Source organism: Nestor notabilis, unplaced genomic scaffold, assembly GCF_000696875.1.
Source record: "Nestor notabilis isolate BGI_N333 unplaced genomic scaffold, ASM69687v1 scaffold3067, whole genome shotgun sequence".
Taxonomy (NCBI): domain Eukaryota; kingdom Metazoa; phylum Chordata; class Aves; order Psittaciformes; family Psittacidae; genus Nestor; species Nestor notabilis.
In genome coordinates this window covers 1-20,729 of record NW_009936741.1, presented here as the reverse complement: position 1 = coordinate 20,729, position 20,729 = coordinate 1, and the positions used below count along the sequence as shown (strand labels likewise).

General features: G+C 43.8%; 1 protein-coding gene across 1 annotated transcript in view; it reads right to left on the bottom strand.

Moving 5' to 3' along the window:
- ATIC (5-aminoimidazole-4-carboxamide ribonucleotide formyltransferase/IMP cyclohydrolase) overlaps window positions 1-20,550 on the bottom strand; it is a gene marked incomplete at its 5' end in the record, with an annotated part of 22,069 nt that extends 1,519 nt beyond the window's left edge. Inside the window, 13 exons of the mRNA XM_010018471.1 lie at window positions 349-531; window positions 6,227-6,319; window positions 7,332-7,460; window positions 9,044-9,133; window positions 10,343-10,428; window positions 11,666-11,773; window positions 11,920-12,045; window positions 13,515-13,671; window positions 13,782-13,933; window positions 15,258-15,346; window positions 18,098-18,164; window positions 18,776-18,852; window positions 20,424-20,550. Coding sequence (XP_010016773.1) covers window positions 349-531; window positions 6,227-6,319; window positions 7,332-7,460; window positions 9,044-9,133; window positions 10,343-10,428; window positions 11,666-11,773; window positions 11,920-12,045; window positions 13,515-13,671; window positions 13,782-13,933; window positions 15,258-15,346; window positions 18,098-18,164; window positions 18,776-18,852; window positions 20,424-20,550 — 1,484 coding nt within the window. The remainder of the gene's footprint in view (window positions 1-348; window positions 532-6,226; window positions 6,320-7,331; window positions 7,461-9,043; window positions 9,134-10,342; window positions 10,429-11,665; window positions 11,774-11,919; window positions 12,046-13,514; window positions 13,672-13,781; window positions 13,934-15,257; window positions 15,347-18,097; window positions 18,165-18,775; window positions 18,853-20,423) is intronic.
- Between the last annotated feature and the right edge of the window lie 179 nt (window positions 20,551-20,729).

The following is a 20,729-nucleotide window of genomic DNA, read 5'->3' as shown; positions in this document are numbered from 1 at the left end:
GAATGCCACACAAGCAAACAGCACCATGTGAGAAGGTGTCACTGACAAGGCAGGGAGAGCAGAAGCATTAACTGTAGCTTTAACTCTTCCTTACTGCTGGGGGAATTATCAGACGAAACCAAGCTGCACACCAAAGCACAGGGCAGGTTCCAGTACCTGAAGCAGCGGATGCAGTATCACAGGGGCACTTTGCCACTGGGCCACTGGGGAAGTCACCATCCTGGGCCCTGGTCATTTGATCTCTGGGATCATCTATTACTGACAACACCAAAACTCAAGCCAGGCTTAAGTACTACATAAAGACTAAGAAGCTGGAATCTCCAGGGAAACCCCTCAGCCAGCCCTTACCTCACCAATGGTCCCAGTGACGTACTGGTCGATGGCATTGGAGACCTCTGCTCTCTTCACACCTGCTTTGAACTTCATGGAGAGCACCCGCGGGTGGTGCCGGAGCCACCAGTTGTTTGCCTTGTCCCCAGCCAGCCGCGTGCAGTGGATCCGGGACTGCTGGCCCGCTCCGATACCTATGACCTGCAGCACAGAGGTACGAAGCATGGTCACACCTTGCTGCACAGGGACCACAGTCAGAGCTGCAGTTCCAGCTGAGCAATTAGGAAAGACCTCCCACAAATCAGCTGCTCCTCACTGAACCAGAGTAAGAGTGTACGTAATTAGTGAGGAAAACCCGGAAAATACCTGCATCCCCTCTGCTGTAAAGCAGTGACAGGGGCAGCTCTCTGCACTGCTCACTTCCAGGGCTCTGCTGAGCTGACAGCCATCACGTTCTTTCATCCTTCTAAACAACACAGCCCCAGCCATCAGAGCCAAACTGTTAACCTCAGGAGAGCGATACAATTACAGCTTTTGTTTCAAGCAAAACAAAACCCCGTTGGTTGCAGAAACAAATGTGACTGCTAAAAGATGGTAGGCTGCCTACCTGCTCTTGAAAAGGGCACTTCTGTTAGAGGACTAAAGTCTGAGCCCGAGTCACCCAAACACCATCACCTTAAAGAGATCAGCGGTGGTATGTACTGGATTACAGGACAGTTTGTCTGTCCATAACAGAGTAAATCCACTGCTCAGCTGGGAAGGCTGGTCAGTAGGACTATTACACCGCATGAATTGTCAAGGCCTTGGAGCTACAAGCACATTTCCTACTCTGCCATCTGCCCGAGAGTCCAGGTGTAATTCAGTATAGCTGTTGCTGACCTTATTTAATAGCACTTGTTTGGTATCAGACACAGTGCTTCCGGAAGCTAAGTACAAACAGTGATTTTTCTATTTCCTCCAGGAAGCTGCTATGAGAAGATGGTATTTGCTCAGTTTCCAATTGCTTTTATGAGACCACTTTCTTAGGACTTCTCAGGCACATTCAACCTCCGTCATTTTTTCAGGTACACTATAGGTTAAAGTACATAGAGATTCTTTGGAGTCCGGTGGTCAGGGCACTCTGCAAGCCATCTGTCACAGTTCAACGCACACTGCAAACAAGCTCTTGCATCCCCACAAAGGCAACTCTTAGGTGCTGACACTGAGTGTGGCTGGAGACATCTTGGCTATGGACACTGGTACAACAACCCCTATAGACATGGTCTGCCTGCACTCACAATTGGCAAGTACAAGGGACTGAGCTGAGGTCTCTTGGGCTCCACACTGCCTGCTGTCCCTCAGCTTTGCCCTGCCATGACTGCATGCCAGGCACACAAAGGCCAGACCCCAGACCTGGCCACCATGGCTGTCAAACTCAGGCTGTTAACTTTTCTCAGTGGCTTTCAGAGCTGTGGGTCCTGCTTCCCAAAGAGAGCTCCTGCCATTTCAAACCAGAGATCTGACAGAAAACAAGTCTCTCCTCTAACTTCCTCCTGCTATGAAGCCATAGCTGAACGGTCCACCAGACTCTTTGCATGGGGATTGCTCCAGGGACACCGTGCTGACGCTACTAGCAGTTCTGGCCAATGCCTCAGAGTTTCCAGCTCAGGCTGAAACAGAAGGTTAAGCTGTAAGTCAAAGGCTGCCCTCAAGGGAATGAATCATTTGTCTTCTCATTCATCAAGACAGTGATTTCACCTCTTACCAGAACTGTTAAACATGCTGCTGGATACTAGTCCCCCAAGGAGCAAATAAAAGGCTTGGGCTGCTAGCTAGTATCATTTGCTCAGCTATAACTGAAGTCATCAGTGCTTAACATACCCACAAGGACATTAGTATTATAATAATTATTAAATAGATGCAAAGTTTCCCATGGCTTGGTGACACCTTCCCCTCTACAAACACTCCTCTGCTCTCATGGCCACCCTGTTTAACCCTCAAACGCACAGGAGACCCTGCATCACACAGGATGCACACCAGCTGCACGTAGGTACATCATCTCTTCCACAGAGGTGTAGCTTCTCACCATGGACAAAGGAGAGGGCTTAAAATTCTCATACACTGCACACCTTTAAGCATCACTTGGCCCTCAAGAGTGGGCTGGACTAAAGCAGAAATGTGTAGCTGGGGATGCAGGTGGTGGAGAGCTCTGGACAGACTGCTGGTAGCAGGGACCAAAACACCATGAAACATTCCCAAGTTTCATGTGATGTCATGTGCCAGAACTGCAATGCCCTGTGCCAGAATGGTGCCTCATCTTCAGCATGTAATTCTGAGCTGTGGCCTTGCCACAGCTGTGGCACCTTGCTGCCACCTTGCCCAGCTGTGATGGGACTGGCTTGCCTGCTCCAAGCCCTGGCCTTCAGCCAACAAGAGCAATGGTGTTGAGAAAGTGTTTCCAGGCCAGTGCAGTCCCAGCCACGCACAGCTCCTCCACGGGCACACAGCAGAGGTACAGCTCTGCTACCCATCAGCACCCTCCTCAAAAAGAGTGCTTTCCTTTTCTCTCTGAGCTACTCAAAATATGTTTTTTATGACCTAAACTTTGTCAAAAGATGCTTAAAAACTTTGGCTCATATTCAACAACTCCAAAATGGCAGGAACTTTGTGCGTCAGTTGAAGTGATGTATCCTGCAAACTCTCCATATGCATCCCAAATCTACAGAGATATTACCTGCACCACACAGAACCGGCTTTATAGTGGTTTATTGGGCAAGAGAATATAAAAGCTGCTTCTCTGTGCCTCCTTCTGATAAGCCCACGTTGTTCTAGAAGGAAGTTCACAGTTACAGCCTCGAAGAGTAAGATGCTTTTCACTGGAAAATGCTGATCCAGAGAAAGTGAAATCCTTTTTTGCAGAAAACGTGTTTTGATGCAACACTACTGGGGAACATTTCCTTAGTCTAGCCTGGAATTCCTGGTCTAGATAGGAGAAACCAGAAGGCTGAGCTTCTGCTCAATGCAAACTATAGACTTGTACCTCAATCTCTATTCACCCTGTCTGAGCATACCTGTTCTCTGCCTTTTTCATTTCATATGAAAATCTCTCTCACTTCATCAAATGTTGGCTTTCTCCCATGCAAACCATAGCTGAAAACTCAAAATCCTCCACAAAGGAATCCTTCCCTTTCTGTTTTCTGCCTATTTTCTGCACAAAAATTAACTATGTTTCTTTCAGACTTTAATCTTCTGGGAATCAAGAAGTGTTTAAGCAGGGCCTAGTAAGTGTGAGGAGTAGCAGGAGACAGGAATACAGCATGAGTAGAAAAATCACTTCAAAGAAAAGCTTGGGTGAAAACTGAGAACTACTTGACCAAAACACTTTGGCCCACAAAACAGCCAAACATGCGCCCCATAGTTGGAATACTGTGCAAAAGCAGACGAGATGAATAATGCCCAAAGGATCCTTGCAAAATGATCCAGATTGGCCTGGATTTACTCCAAGATTTACCCTGAATATGAAAATAAAACCCCTAAATACATTTGGAATTACAAAAATCAAATGAAGGACTTCACAACTGGGAAGACAAAACAATGAGGTTATTGACAAATGTGTGCACCACTGGTGGAAAACAGGCAGGTAAATTAACAGGTTTGTTTAATCTTACTGTGCAGAGAATAAAGAAAGAGAAGAATTTTCAATTGCTACTTTGAAACCTGATTGTATCATTAAAGAAATGGTAAATCAACATGTTACAGACTGGCTTTGTGGGTGCTGAAAGTCAGACAAAACATGTGCAAGTGTTATTGCAATTAGTGGCTACTGCCTTACTGCGAATGATGTGCCACTCAAATCCACAAATGCTTTCCCAGAACTTATTAACACCAGCACCAGCCCTTGCTGGAGCTGTCAATCCATTCATGAACCCAACAAAGCTGTCAAAAGTATTCTGGATGTGTGATACACAAGAGTTTTGCTGGACAATGGGGATGCTGGGAGGCTGAAATAACCCCTGGAAAACCAAAAGCACTGAAGGAAAGCTGTGCTTCCCAGGCTTGGCTCACATAGCCCCCAACCAAGTCAGATCCTGGAAAAGCTTTAAGTGTAACACTCTGGAAGTTACCTTCCATCCCTGGTGATCATGCTATTGGTTTGCACCCAAATATTCCTGTACACATCTGATGTCTTGGTAAATGATACAACCAGTAGTTAGCTCTGCACAGTATTACCAAGATGGATCTAAGCTAACCACTTAGTAAGACTGGGTTTCCATGGACCTTATTTCTTTCACCATCTATACTTTAAGAACAGTGCTCTCAATACTTAAGTCTCAGGAAGCTTTTGGAGATGTTAAAACCAGAAGGGAGCTCCCTCTGAGCTCCTCCATCACTACTTATAGCATATAGCACACCGATGCCACTTCTGTTTCTGCATTTGGACTGTATTGAGTCTTTTTGGGAAGACATCAAGCTTTAATTTGAACACCCCAATGCAGATTCACCACCTCCTTGAGTAACTGATTGGAATGGCTGCTGACCTTTACTGGTAAAAAAGACACTTGTTTCTTAGTGCAGCACAGAGCTCTCATCTTCCATCTTCCCTGTCACACATGCAGCAAACCAAGACAATGCACGTGTGTATTTGATTAAAATGTATGCCTGCAAATATGCACATCACTGAAGCCCAGCTAGTTAAATCCCTGCCTGCCCACACTGCTTTTCACTCCTCCCTTATGCCTTCTCCCTTCCATATGGTACACGCATTACCACACACATTTCAGAAACATCTGCAGCACCATGTTCTGTCCAGACCTGCAAAAGCACTGGGGAAATTGCTGCTGTAATGAGGGAAAAGGAGCAAAGATAGTAACACCTTTGTTCTGGGGCTATGAGAACCGACACTCTTGAGTACAGAGAACCATTTAAAAGCAAGGAAAAAATAACCCCAAATCTGAATAAAAGAAAAATGCCAGATCTCCAGAGATGTGTTTTCAAGAACCATACAACATATGACCCCAGGAAGAGCTGTGAGACAGCGCTGCAACGTTTTCCAGGCTGTAACAACAACCCAACAAATGCAGATGAGTACCAATGCAAAAAGGACAGCACTGCAGCTCACTCACAGGCTGTACGTACCCATTTGGTCCATTTTGCTGAGTTATGATGTACTAAAGCCCAAGATCAAAAACATTCTTTGTCTTGAATTCTGTACTTCTAAAAAATAATGCAGGCCCATGGAAAAGTTACCATGTTACAACAGCATTATGAGAACAGGCTGGTGGGCAAAAATACATTTTGTAATACATGTACAACAACTTTAGGACAACTGATGTGTTAACTGATTTGTTGGGGTTTTTTAACTCAAGATTCATATCTCAACTACACATTTTATAATGCCCTATAAATCCTATTTATTGTAAGTTTTTAAATCTGAGAGAATAGAAGATTTCTAATGCCCCGAAGGGGTAAAAATAAAGCCTATCCCATCTTTCTTAGATAAGAAGCGAAACTCAAACTAAGAGCCATTCAGACAGTCAGAATACAGCTGTGAAAACTCCTGTCATTTCCTAAGGCTCTATACAGACAATAACGTAAAATATTAAATAAAAGGGCAAAGTAGTTAAAAAGAAATGACTCGAGGCCAGACTTGCAGAAGCACATAAGAGCTTTTCCAACCCTACCCCTGAAGGAACCAGCCTGGTCATTACCATGAAAAAACTACACCAAGGTTTTGAAGCAGCCTCTTGAGAAACAAACGTTTAGCTACCATTCTGCACGGTGCTGTCTAGGGCACTTCATCTGTACCTGTTTAATAGCTTCCTGTATGCTAAATGATTTCAGAACTCGAGCCTGACAAAAGCATTCTCTGACCAGCCTGGCTGTGCAAGCACACTCGAGAGCTGCCTGATTTGGTTACCTGCCCATCCTTGGCGTAGCAAACCGAGTTGGACTGGGTGTATTTAACAGCGATGCTGGCAACAATCAGGTCTCGGACAGCAGACTCAGGCAGCTGAAACAAAACACTGTTGTCAACAACCATGACTAGCCATGTGCTTGTGATCTGCAAACCCCCAAAGCCATCACAAGTACTGCAGCATAGAGAGGGAAAATAAGGTAACTAAAAAGATCCTGGTTTGTTCAATTATCAGCAAATTTTGTTTAGATTAAAAACTGTAAATGACTGGTTTGGCAGCTGATCTCATAGCTCATAGGGATTAGTGATGGTCTTGGCAGTCCTGGGGTAATGATTGATGGTCTTAAAGGTCTATTCCAACCTAGCTGATTCTATGATTCAATCTCACCAGGTCAAGAGGGTTCTATCACTGGCATTAAGCCTGCAATGTCTTATGTATTTGCTCATTGACATCAGATGTGCTTATAGGCAAAAAGCTAAGCGCATGCTTAAGTACACACTAGATCACCACAAAACAATAGAGCTCAGTGTCTGCATGAAGTATTATTAAGTCTGTTCCATTACTAATTTACTAAGCTTATTTTTATTACCTCGATGTCTTCTGACATTCTGAGCCCAGGATTAATCACGTGCTCATTAACATTTGGTTTTTAATGAGAACAGGATCAAAGACAAAGAAATAACTGATAACTTTCTGATGATGCGACTAGTATTAGCAAGGCCGGAGTTTACACAACACACTGTACACAAAAGGGAGAACTAAACAGGGGGTCAGAATGAGATCACAAGAGATCCTAAGCACATGGCTGTCTCACCATAAGGAATCACATACGGTAGCTTCTTACTTATAAGAAATACAAATATTTTGCTAGTCAGAGATAAAGGGCAAAGTTTGGCTCCTCTTATTTATGCAAGGAACCAAACCAAAGGCAAACTACTACTATATTTGGTCCAGAAATTTGCTGCACTGTCAAAACAATTTAAAAGCCAATTAAATCTCATTAAAGTATTTTAAGAGCTCTTAAAACAAATCAGTGATGACTTCCTCCTTGAAAGCACACCAGCTCATTCCACCAGGCTTTAAGCTCGTTCATCTCCTGACACTTACATTTTTGTTCTTTGTAACAATGTTCTTGAACAAGGACCGGTCGATGACTGCATTGTTCCTCTTCTGCATGAGGTGCAATCCATAGAGGGTTCGAATCTCATTGTCATCTGGCTCATAATGGGGATCCATCTACAAGCCAAAGGAGAGGCCAATAAAATGCTCTTAGAGCAATTAAAAGCCTACATCCACTAACAGCTTCAGTTAAAACTTGTTATCTAAGGAATACCAAAAGAAGTGAACTGTTTATAGAAAGCAACATCAAATCATCAGAAGTAATTAGAAGTAACTGGAGCAGCAAGGTCTCAACAGCACAGGGTGACAAGCACAGGGTGAAGAGAGGTAATGCAGTAGAGATGTTTATATACAAATGTTCGCATTGCAAGCCACAAAAATGTACAAAGTCTTCTAGTTTTGCACAGGGAGGGGAAGACATCCACACAAAGAGAGTCTTCCAGTCTTGCACAGGAAAGTAGTTGCTTCATACATGCCTCAAGGTACAACTCCCAACCCTCTTTGATGTTCAAGAGAGCAGTGAATGTGCTTATTTCCAGAGATGCACTCTCTTGGGGCACATCTCTGATCAAGCATGCAGCAGTGTAAGGGGTAAAGTTAAATGAAACCGTTACAAATTGCATTCAGATCTACCCATGCATGGGCTTATTTAGAATTTTGGTAGCCGCAGTTCAGGTTATTGAGACATGAAGTAAACTGGATTAAGGCTATCACCTCTGAATGTGGTTTCCATAACCTATTTACATTTGTTCTAACCAACTTTCAGCATCTCTCTGCAGACAGGCCCTGAAGATACAGGGTTAAGCAGTACAACCTCCTCCTTGCAAAGCTGATTGAATTCAGGAAGTAATCAGCTGCCAAAATTGTCTGCCATTTCACTCCTTCTTGCCTGGAGCTCCTGAGCCATCTTCTACAGCTCCCCTGGCAGTAACACTACAATTGCAGCTTCAGCTAAGCCTTGGATTTTCCTTTTGTAACGTTATAGCAAAGTTCTCTGCTCATTTGTCTCTCAGAGTCAAGCAGAAATAAGACCTGTCTGGCTGCTCTGAGAGCATTCCGTAATCCATTAGTCATGTTCACCAAAAGTGGATGATTTTTGAAGTCCCAAGGATCACTGCAGGAACTACGAAGGCAACCTGATACTGTCTTGACCACGGTATAGTAGTATTTCTTGACAAGCATCCTGGTTGCAGCATGTAAAGGTGCATCATCCCAGATCCAAACTCTGGGCTGCTGTCTTCATCACTGACTGTTGTGTAGACTGCCCTATGAATACCCCATGCCCAGAGAAGACTTCCTCCAGTGATAAGACTCAGAGCATCACTGTATCTTAGATACAAAGAATTCAGGGAGAAAACAAATTCAGCAGAAGTGAGGGGAAAGCTGGCAAAGAGAGCACAGAAATTCTGTTTCTTTGAAGTATTCTTGCTGGTCATAGACTCAATTACTTTAAATCCACATCACTGTGAAAGCCAAGGAAGGCACTGTAGTTGTAGAGGGAAGTAATTTTATAATGACATGACTACAACACTGCTGGTGGAATTCCAGCTCATACAGGAATTCCCAAAGACCCAGGGGAAACACTTCTGGGCACTGTAGAAGGACCTGGATCAGCCCCCCTAGCTCTTTGGATGCTAACTTCTGTGAAAAACAGGTACAGGAAGAGCAGCAGAGGTTCATAGTGGAGCAGGAGTACAAACCTGAAGGACACAGTAACCACCATTCTTCTTTTTGGAAAGGATTTTGAGAGCTTCTTCCTCATAGCCAGGAGCTACCACACCATCAGATACCTGCAACACATAGATTTCAGCTCCCACATGAAAAAAAAAGAGGCGCTGATACTGAAAGCTCCACGTGCCACTTCCAGAAAAGCACTGAAGGCACATCTCTTGGGGTCTGTATGTACCATGTAATACCAAAGGCACCATTACAACTTTGGTTTCAGTCCTGGAAACTGGAGCAGCAGAGTGCTGTAAGCTCTTGGCAAGAGTTACTAAAAAATAGCCACCATCACTTTAAGCAGAATGGAACTAGTAACTAACATTCCTCTTTAGGGGGAAACAGTCATGAACAACATTCCCATTTTCCAGCCCTAACAGTAAACATGGCTTAAAAAAATAGATCCTTATTTCAACAGTGACACTCCTGATGAGACAAAAATATTGGCAAAAGAGCTGTTAACAGCCTTGAAACTGAGCAGTTTCCATTCATCAGTGCCATGAAGCAATATACACCTTTCCCATTCTTATCCTACAATGTAGGTGAGGTTTTATTTGTTTCTAAGTAATAGGATACCACATTTTCCTCACAATTCAGTCAAATGTTCTCTGCCATTTGTTTGAAAATAAGTCTCCAATGTACAAGACAGCCCTTTGCATTGTGACTTCCCCCTCTCTAAAAACATTGTAAGCAACATATAATGGGATGAAGGTGTTCGGTAAAGCATTAATTCTCACTTGTTTAACTCTGTATGTAAACTAGAGACTTGTGCAATGCAGTCAGCTATGGAGTTCATGTTGAATCCAGCAAAATAAAAAGCGCAGCCTGGAAAGTGGCTGAGCCTACACGTAACTTGTATCAACGAGCACATAGCAATCCACAGCCACATTCCTGCCTTGGGCAAGAGGCTGGCCACCACCTCTCTCGTCCTCTGTAGTTCCACTTACAGCCCTTCAACAAGACTTGTGACAGAGTAATCAGGGCTCATTTCCGGAGGCCTACGCAGAGGCAGAGGTTTGCAATCACCTTCCTGGAAAGCAGCATTTCAAGCACTGCTATTTCACAGGCTCTAGCACACAGCCAGGTTTTAACTGGTAGGGAGAAAAACGCATCAAAAGATACGTGTAAATTCTGCCCTCCAGATACAAAATTACACAAATGGACCAATAGTCTTGAGTAAAATGGGTCAAATTCAAACAGAACAGCTGTTACAAACCAATGACTCCATCTAGTGCAATTCTCCTTTTCACACTCAAAGGCTTTGGTGCTGTTTAACTAACCTCTCTGGAAATGATCTTGGCTGTGGCCACATCGCAGATGTCAGACAGGGCAATGAAGTCACCAAAAGAAGACATCCGGTCAGCACCTGCAAAATCCTACCTTCAGCAACTTAGCAAACTCTAGCATAACACAAAGAAAAGTCTTTGCTCCTACAGTGCAGTCCATTGCCATGACAGCTAATAATTTAATCCTACAGCAAAAATAAAATAGACCATATATGAGCAACAAGGATGAAAAATCCTACCTCAAACACATGCACCTTTCAATATTCCCATAGTTCAGATAGTCTTCCTTCTCCATTGCATTTGTCTAACTCTGTAATGACTACCTCCATCCCCACAAGCAGCTCTGCTGTAGCCATGGTGGCAAAAGGACAAGGAGAGGCAAAGGTCATGCAGAAAGATTTTAGATGGGAGGCAGTTGGAAAAAGAGGAAAGTTTTTAGATGCCTATGCTCCCATCTGGCTTCTCCTGTAAGAAACCAGAGCCAGATAAAAAGCTTTTTTAAATATAAAAGCTTTTTTAATATACATTCTATTTAATGACATAGCTAAGGTGAACTCAGCTCCCACCACAGATGCTCTGCTACTTAACAAGGACAATTCTTCTGTCCCTGCCATTCTAAAGGTTTATTTTTCTACCAATCATGCAATGGTTTTCTCGGGGCAACGTTCAAAGGTGGTCTTTAGAGGTTGAAAAACTAATCCAAGCCAATGTGCCCCTTGTCAAATAAGTTTGCTTTCTCTCATCTGTGCAGAGTTTCTAGGAATGCCATGGAAAATGAGAGAATTGGCAAAGTACCTCAGCTAAGCAGAGAAAGCTATTTTTATTTACTTATTTGGGGGAGGGGGGCTTGTGGGCTCTGAAGAACAAAAGCACTAAAAGCACCCACCAAATACCAGGCAGAAACATTTCTACTCCAAACAAGTACTCCTGAGCACCCCATCTGCAGTGGAAGGCTGAGTGTGCTACCAGCACAGCTGTTTATCCAGGTCCTTTAGCCAAAACCCCACAGATCTATGTTAGTATGTGTGTGTGTGTACATACATATATTTAATTAAATAAATAAAATCTATACATCTTCTATATCCATCAAGGAACAGAATCCAAAATGGTTTTAGCCTCTTTGAAACAATAGGTCTGCTCACTAGGAGAACAATGTTCCACAGACATTTCATTCAATCAGAACCTTATGGAGAAAAGCCCTACAGAGGAGGAGTACAATGCAAGGGGAAGAGCCTGCCTAGTGCTAAGCATGCTACTCACGTGCTGAGAATTCAGCTCAGCTCTTTGGACACACTAGTTTATTCCTGGACTTCTCACCTCTGCTTCGTGCATAGGCAGATGCCAAGGGTGTTAAGGTCTTGTGGAAGTCGTGCACCATGCAGACTTGCGCCTCCTCTTCACTGAGAGGTATTCCAACAGCAGCACCTAGTGGGAAATACAAGCCAGGGCACTCAGTCCTAGGACCTCCCCAGACTGGCAGGGTAAGGGACATGGATACACCACTGACAGGGCCTGCCAAAAGTCTGGGGTCTGTTCAAAGAGAATAGCATGGCAACATGGAGCCACCCTACCTGCAGGACTGACATGTTTGAAGGAGGCGGCAGGAGGAATGCCTAATGCCAGCTTGAGTTCCTTCACCAGCTGCCAGGCATTGAGAGCATCACACAAGTTGATGAACCCTGGAGAGCCATTCACCACTGCAAACACAGCACACAAATAGATGCATTAAAGCAAGCAGACCCCTCTCCCCAGAGTCTGGAGAACAAGCAGAAGAGATTTCTCCCGCCAAGAACTGAAATCACTACGAATTGTTCTTGTTAAACTGGCTCCTCAGGAACTGGTTAAATGCCCTGAAAAGCTCCAGTGACTTGTAAGGAATGCACAGGCTTGAGACTGGGGACAAATGTATGCCAATATAATTCTCTTCCCTAACAGAAGCTGTTGACATGACCTTGAAGCAAAACACACACTGTCCCCATGCACCCCTCTTTTCGTGAAAGGGGAACAAAAAAAGAACATTCCCCCTTATGTTCTTTGAGTTCTTCAACTGGCAAGTATTTGGAACAAGAGCTCTCTCTTTCTGAGGAAGCCTACCAGAGCTTGATTTTGATCAAGGTGCATAGGCAGACTTGTCAGGGAAGAACACAAACAGCACATCCACTAGAAGGGTAGATTTCTTTACAAATCTAGTATACAAATTTCTTTACAAATCTACTATATAAACTATGGCTCTGATTCAACAAAGTACTCTGACACTAACCAAACTTTAAGCACACGTTGTCTCTAACTGATGTCAACAGAACCACTCACAGACACAAAATCTAGGGCAAGTTCGTATTAAAATGCTTGATCTGGTCCTTTCACCAGAAATCCATGCCAAGAGTAAAGCCCATTTAAAACTCTATTCTCCAAACCCTTTGCTCTGCCCTGCAAGAACTGCCTGTACCAACAAGGCAACTCAAAAACAAGAGCAGCCAAACTTTATTTCTCTCCAAATCAGAGATCTCCCTTAATGGAACCATGCTGTCATGGGTGGCACACCCTGCAAAACAGCAGAGACACACACCAGACCTGTCCCAAACTCACGTGAGTGAGACTCGTATCCCTTTCTTCTGCCACCACCAGCAGAAGCAGCAGTTAAAACAGCCAAGGTAAAAAACTTGTACTCAAAACCATCAAATAAATCAAACAACAAAACCCCATTCAAACCTAGAGAAAATAGCTTGGTTTTTAGACAGAGTAAATGGTAGCAAAAAAGACAACTAAATAAGGAAAACAGGAAGTAGCAAAGCATCTTAAAAGGATGAGGAGGTCTTCCTTCACAAAATCTGGATCTGATGTCAAGCAGAAAGTTCATCATGTAAATCTGTTCCAATTGTCTTCAGTGCGGACACACAATCTTACACCAACAGGGAATGCAGAGCTATAGTAAGTCTTGCTGGGGGCAGGAGACAAGCTTCTCTGTCTCACACAGCTCCACCTTTCCACTGCAAAGCTAGTGCCACTCAGTAATAAAGTAGTTGCTAAGGCACTGCTCGCCAGCCATCCTTTGGACTAAGGTACAAGGTGGTGTTTCAGTTTTAAAGACAACCAGCAGATATGCCCAACCATCTCCTTTCCTAGTGATCCCAGAGCTCTTTTTTGGCCAGCACAGCCTAGGCCTCACCTGTCATGGGAAGTTTGGATCTCATCGTGTAGAGCTGCGCAGGACTCTGGTGAGGATTCATTCCATACCTCAGGGGCAGCTGGGACACCCCCTTGCTGTACTCCTTCCTAAAGTAATCAGAGATGGCTGCATCATACTGAGCAGTGTGGGTGAAAGCCTGGGGACAGAATGTTGACAGACCTGTCAACTTAGGAGCATCAAAAGGATTTGGTGTTTAAAGGCAAATGAGCCTGGCTTAGCCCTTCACTGCAAGCCAATACAACCAACCTTGAGTGCAAGGTGACGTCTGGTCTCCATGGAAGTGTCTTTGTCCCTTGATGTCACCATCTCTTTTGCTACTGCAGAGTAGTCTGCAGGGTCACACACAACTGTCACACGAGCATGGTTCTTGGCAGCTGCCCGCAGCAAGGCAACTCCTCCTGCAAGAGAAGGATGGAGGCATGAAGCACTTCCCTTCTGCACATGGTCATAGGAGCCACAACTGAGGCCAAGAAAGGACACGCATCAATGGATCATTTATGCCTGATGAATGTGCCTCCTTCTCTCCAGCAAGAAAGGACTGCAAGAGTACTCTTTGAAACACACAAGGCTGGTGAGTTTGACTCAGTCCACTGGTGACTGGCCCTTGGAGACACAGGCAGAGCTGCAGTAGCAAGGAAACAGGTCCCAAGCTGCACTCAGCAACTGGGGCAAGAATGTCTTCAAGTAGTACAACCACATCCTGAAGAGGATGGCTCATGTCCATTTACCACTTAAGCACCATCCTCTGCAACACTGGGCTGAGGAGGGCTCTTACAGGAAGATTTGCTTCTATGCTACCAAGCAACAGAGGTTCCCAAAGCCCTCTGCAAATATTAACAACTCCTGCCCAGGTCTTCTGTGTAAAATAAAATGCCACACTTCCCCCTTAAATGTGACTCTGCACAACTGTTACAACAGTTTAAATCATACGAGATACTAGGCTGTTGCAAAGGAAAAGTAGAGGCTGGCACTGCTACATGCAGAGTATTACTCCATAAAATATTTAATAGAGAGCTCTGCTGGGCATCATTTGGACTAAACTACTGCAAGAAAATTCAATCTCAATCCAACCTCACAGTACAAAAGCCTGCCTGTATTGCTGACAAGCTGCCAAGCAGAGCTGCTGCACTGAAGGAACAGACAGCCTTCTGGGGTTAATAACTAGCAGAAAGAGCAAAACTGCTGATGGTACAGGTGTCCATGCTTCCCAACTCAGGTCCCAGCTACTCTCCCACACGTGCAGACCAACCCCTTTCCTTGTAACAGCCTCCTGCAGTGAAGATCTCAGAAATCCACAGAGCTCTTTCAGTGGTTCTCTTTTTCTCTCATGGTTTTTATTTTTATTACACTTCCAGAAGCTGCAAAAGAGGTTTAATCTGCTCTCAGTGTTTAGTAGGAAGCAAGCTCCATCTGGCCTTTCCTAGCATAGCCTTCTACAGTACATCAGGCTCCTCCTGGGCAGTGCATGACTTGCACACCTATGCAGCATGGCTTGCCAGCCTGTACAGCAGCGACTCAACATTTGAATTGTAGGTCTGCTTAAAAGCAATGAGGTTTACCCAACTATGCCTTCAGTCTGCCCCTTGCAACACCTGAGCTCTTCAGCAGACTTCCTTTATGGGTGTGCATGGCCACTAAACAAAAAGAAAGTAACTGAGACCACTTAAGAGACCAGAACATCATGTCTGACTGAAGAATACATTTGTTCTCCCTTTAACTTACCAATATCAATCTTTTCCACTGCTTCTTGCACAGTTACACCCGGAGAAGATACGGTCTTCACAAAGGGGTAGAGGTTACACACTACAACTCTGAGAATTGAGAGAAAAAGCATGGTTATTCAATAAGATATAAAAATGCCAAATTGGGCTTGGCAAGCACAAGCTACCATAGTGTGTTTGTGTCTTGTCTCTCTCTCTCTCTCTCAGATCAGTGACCAGCATAAAATGCTGTAGCCAAGGCTTCTTTCTCCAAAAGACTTAAGAGACAGCAGCATTCAGCCAAAGGCCAAGTGGTGGAACAATGCATTATGAAATTTGGCTGAACTCTGTGCATTAAACAATATTACAGCAGACAGAACCACAATTTACAGAAGTTAGTTTAAAGGAAGAGTTTCTTTAAACACCTGGGTCTGCACTTAAATGTTTAGTGACTTTGGTGCAAACTTGAGACACTTCAAAGGACTTCAAAGTGGGCTCTCAGCAGTGTTGAAAATAGGCATCCACCAACTGTTGTAAGAGAGTAAGCACCCAGGGCAAGGTCCATTGCAAACAAAATACAATCTCATTTTCCACAACTTTTCCTAGACTAGAAAATGAATGACCTACGTATCACCTTGTGGACTTTTAAAATACCAACAGCATATGACACCTGAGTGCACAGCCTGGATCCCGTAAAACCTCTGCAGCACATAAAAGCAAGGGTGAGAATTGACTTTCCCCCTCTCAAGACAAGACTGGACCTTGCTGGAATTAGTTCTTTCATCTGATCTGGAAGAAGCTGCAGCCTGTTCCAGAAAGCATGAAGTAATAACTTGCCCTGTCCCATCCTACCAGTGCCACATGAACTGCAGTGAATGGAGGTACCTTTTATGACCTTCACAAACAATGTTTTTCATCCAAGTGAATTAGTTTACTCTCTTGATCTGAATATATGAAGGTATTGAACTCCAATGTGTGCCCAGTATAGGCAGCAAATTGCTGTGATGCATACACTTGTGTCCAACTTTTAATATTCCTTTTTTTCCACACTGTGTGATGAACAAAAAGGATCATCAGCTTCCAGTATGGTTTTCAGAACCCCCAATGTCTCTAAATTTCATACAATGTCTTTCATTGTCTGTTCTATTTCTAACATATTCCCTCTCCCCGACACCACTCATGCTCCTGACCTGTTGCCAACCATCAGGAATCTGTGGACTTTAACAGTGCTAATGCTTTTATCTGTGGAAATCAAGATAAACCAATACCAAGGTTTCCTACCTTGACTTGGGTATGTAAATTTTATGCAACCATGCATAAAACACACTGGCTGAGGATCAGCTCCTTCTGCTTTATGTAAGACAATCTAAATACAAATTACTACTCCAGATGCAAGTGCACTGTAAGTCACTGACGTAAAGGCGTGTTACTCCCCCTGAATCCAGCAGAGCCTGATTTAATATGCAGCATACCCTGAAGAGCTACCACTGCTGAGCCATCCTGTGGTTTTAAAGATCAGGTTTTCAAATTCAGCCTGGAAATCCATCCATCTGAGGCATGTCAGTTTTTGAAAGTAATTTTAAAAGCAAAGATGCATTTTGGCCAATCACCACAGTGAAACTGTACCTCCCATCCTTTACTATGTTCAATTCAGCTGTTCGTTTCTAAACCAGGAGCTAGCCACCGATACAGAATTAGTTACTCACAATCACTAGTTAGATGTTAAAACCAGGTAGTTAAACATAGTCCCAAACTGCCCTGTGCAAGTGTACTGAGTAAATACATTCTCACAAAACCAGAAGAAAATCTTTGGTATGTTAGTGCACTAACTGTGTTACTTCAATTTCTGGCTGCAAATCACTTGCTCCCATGATGGCTCTTGGAAAGTAAGTTTTCTGTCCGTTATCTGTCTGTACAAATGCTGTGTGTTCCTGGCTGCCTTTTCCTGTCTACTCTTTATTTACATGTTGAAACTCAGCAAACATTATGCAAATATCAAAGGGTATATTTACTAAGCAAGTATTTCAAAAGCAGAAATTGCCGTGCACCCAGAGCCAAGTTGAAGGGAGATATGCCAGCTTCAAAAGTACTGAAATCAACTGTGCAAGAAGTGTAATATGGTCCAACGTTGACTAAATGTAGTGTCAACATTCCCAGACAACCAGAAGAAATTAAAACCTCTGTTCCTTGTGGAAACCAGAATGTAACTTTCTTGGTTTAGTTTTGTCTTACTACAAGTGTTGAAGGCCATGAAAATGATCAGAAGGCTGGAGCAGCTCTGCTCTGGAGACAGGCTGAGAAAGCTGGGCTGATTCAGCCTGGAGAAGAGAAGGCTCCGAGAAGACCTTTGTGCAGCTTCTTGTTGACTAAAGGGGCCAATAAAAAACCTGGAGAGGGGCTTTTGACAATGGGGAATGGCTTTAAACTGACAGAGAGTAGACTTAAATTAGCTATTAGGAAGAAATTCTTCCCTGTGAGGGTGCTGAAGCGCTGGCACAGGGTGCTCAGAAAAGCTGTGGCTGCCCCATCCCTGTCCGTGGCAGGGTGCAAGGCCAGGTTGGACACAGGGGCTTGGAGCAACCTGCTCTAGTGGAAGGTGTCCCTGCCTGTGGCAGGCAGCTGGAAATGGATGAGCTTTAAGTCCCTTCCAACTCAAACTATTCTGTGATTCTATGAAGATGCATCCATAGAGAATTGTATTTTGAAAAACAAAGCATCTTCTGACAGGAAAAAGGAAGGAGATTGCAGATCTTCTCATGTGCAGATATTACAATCCCTTCTGCTCCCTTTCAGTGGTGCTGACTGGTCTCCAGTGCCCATTTCTGATTACTAACTGATTGCATGATGTCCCCCAACATTTACCTTATAAGGCTGAAATCCTGTTTGTTCATATCAGCATTATCTTCTGGAATATTGCGAGCCAAGATGCCTAGTTACAAAAAACAGTATATCTTAATTGAAAAATAATTAGATCACCAACATACATTTAATTCAACATCTTCCTTCAGACTGTGCTTTTCCTCAGAGACTTTCTATCATAAACTTTCTGATTCTATTTCAGACAACAGTCCTCAGCCCCCACATCCATCCAAGAGAGGACACGGGGTAAACCCAAACTGCCTAGGAATAAGGAATATTACAACACGCAGAAATCACCAACTAAAGACCATGCTGTCACGTTCCTTACGCTGCACACCAGATTCATGCACAGGTTAAATTCCATGGAGCTCTCTGCCCAAACAGCTCTGAAATTGACTCTGTAAAGAATGTGCAAAGGCTTTTACAGAGAAGCCCTGTTACTTACAGCCCTGGGGAGGAAAAGTTCTGCTAACTGCATAGATGCCAGCATAGCAACAGAGGAAGTAATTCAGCCACTGTGCACTTCACCCCATGCTTTTCACCTCTCTTTCTGCCCCTAGAGCAAATCTGTTCTCATTACTCAGTTCTTCCACACAGACCTTAAAAAATAAAGACATCTGTCAACCCCTTCTTCCCACCCTCAATTCTCTTTTAGACTGAAAGAGATTAGCAGCAACATACCAGCATGGACTGCAGGATGAAGGGTTTTCACACGTCCACCTAACATCTCAGGGAACCCTGTCAGGTCCGAAACATCTCTGCTCAACGGGAAAACATAGCATGACAATATGTATGTGCCATACCAACTTTATCTATAGGTTGAATGTTTATTATTCCCATTGGGACAGTAATTTAGACATACTAGCAATGTTGGTCTTACTGGAAGGAGATTTAAAAGCTAGGAGTTTTGAAGGCTGCAAGGAGGGCAAATAAATGTAGCTTTCTTTTGGTCCATTTGTAAAAAAAAATAAGATAAATCACCAGCTTTCCATCAGTGACAGGAGGAGTTTAGGGAGAAAACACATTCATGATTCCTCTAAACTTCAGTATCTTGTATCTTGTTAAGAACACAACATATGGAAGGCATATTCCTAAACTGCTAGGAAAAACCTGTGCTGAGTGACAGGCTATGATGCATCCTTCTTGCGGAAGGCTGGGAAGTAGTTCTGAGATGAGGCATTAAGACACATCTGATTGTTTTTATTATGGTTGGCATGTGTCACCTAGTTTGCAAAATGCTTCTAGGTATAGAAGGATTACAGGAAAAAGCCAAAATGTTGGTTTCATGCTCTCTCACTCTTCACAAATGTTGATCTTGTGCAAAAGCTACATCTGACAGAAGACAGAAAGGACACAGCTTTCTAATACAAAAAATTGCATAAATTTCACTACACCATCACCTCCCCATGCCAAAAGGGCAACACCTGCTTTTCCCATGAATGGAAATGGAAGTTAATGTGTCACACTCAACTAAGCAGTAAAGTTATTTCTCAAATATACTGAAGCAACCAAGATAAGCAAATCCCAAGACAACACCGTTTACAGAGAAGATGCAATACGTCAGTACTCTTCTTTCCAGCTAAGCCAGAACACTAAAGTTTCACCACTCCCTGTGACTGTTCATGATGGTAAAGGAACAACAAATTGGAAAGGGAAGGGTAAATGTGACCATTCTTTGCTTCAGGCTTCACTGATAGTACAGCCAAGCAAAGAAGTTGGAGAGACATGAGTAAGTTTGGCTGGAGCTGTTTTTTAATCACAGCATGGAAGAAACTAAAACAGATTTCCCCAGAATCATGGGCCAAAACATGCCCTTTCTGCAGCAGTGGGTGCACAACACCTGAAGGCTCTACCTGAAATGCTGACCACCATGCTGGGAAAATTATTTGTAACAAATCATTATTTTGTAACAAATTGTACATGATTCAGTTTACAATTGTGAGCTTCAACATGTTCCTGACACACATCAGTCCTGTCCAAGGAACAGGCAAAGATCACCGGGCTGTGAAGAGCAGCACTAGGGGCAGATTATGAATGTCAAGAAAACTGAGTGCCTCATGGGGAAAACAGCTGGCTCAAGACAGCTTGACAAGGCATCATCTCCTGATATCTCTCTGTGCTGACCTGCACGGTAGCACTCTTTGGCCTCAGTCAACCAACTGCTGGCCAAGAAGGTTCTGAAGCTTGCTTTAGGAAAGGGGTTTTTGGGGGGGAGGAAGGGAAGACTTTCTTTCAGAGCAGTTTTGCTTACAAATGGAGAAAACAACTTAAGCAACCTCAGGACCCAAATGCACATTTTTAGTGGAGACATATAGGAAAGCATCTGTACCTGACAGGCAAGCCAGCATCTCTGAGGGATTTGGCTGTTCCTCCAGAGGCGATTAAACCCAGGCCAAGAGCATTCAGACTCTTTGCAAATTCCACCAGGCTGGTCTTGTCAGAGACACTGAGTAAAGCTAAGAGGTGGGAAAGGCACAAATATTGTGGGTTTTAAAGTGGAACAGAGAAAGAAAACGATAGGATTAAGAGCTGGGAGCCTTTCTAAGTTCTGTAACTTGGGAATCTCCGATGTGAGGGGACTGGGAATGAGGAGCTGACCTCCAGCGCCTCACACACCACAGCGGCGAAGCCCCTT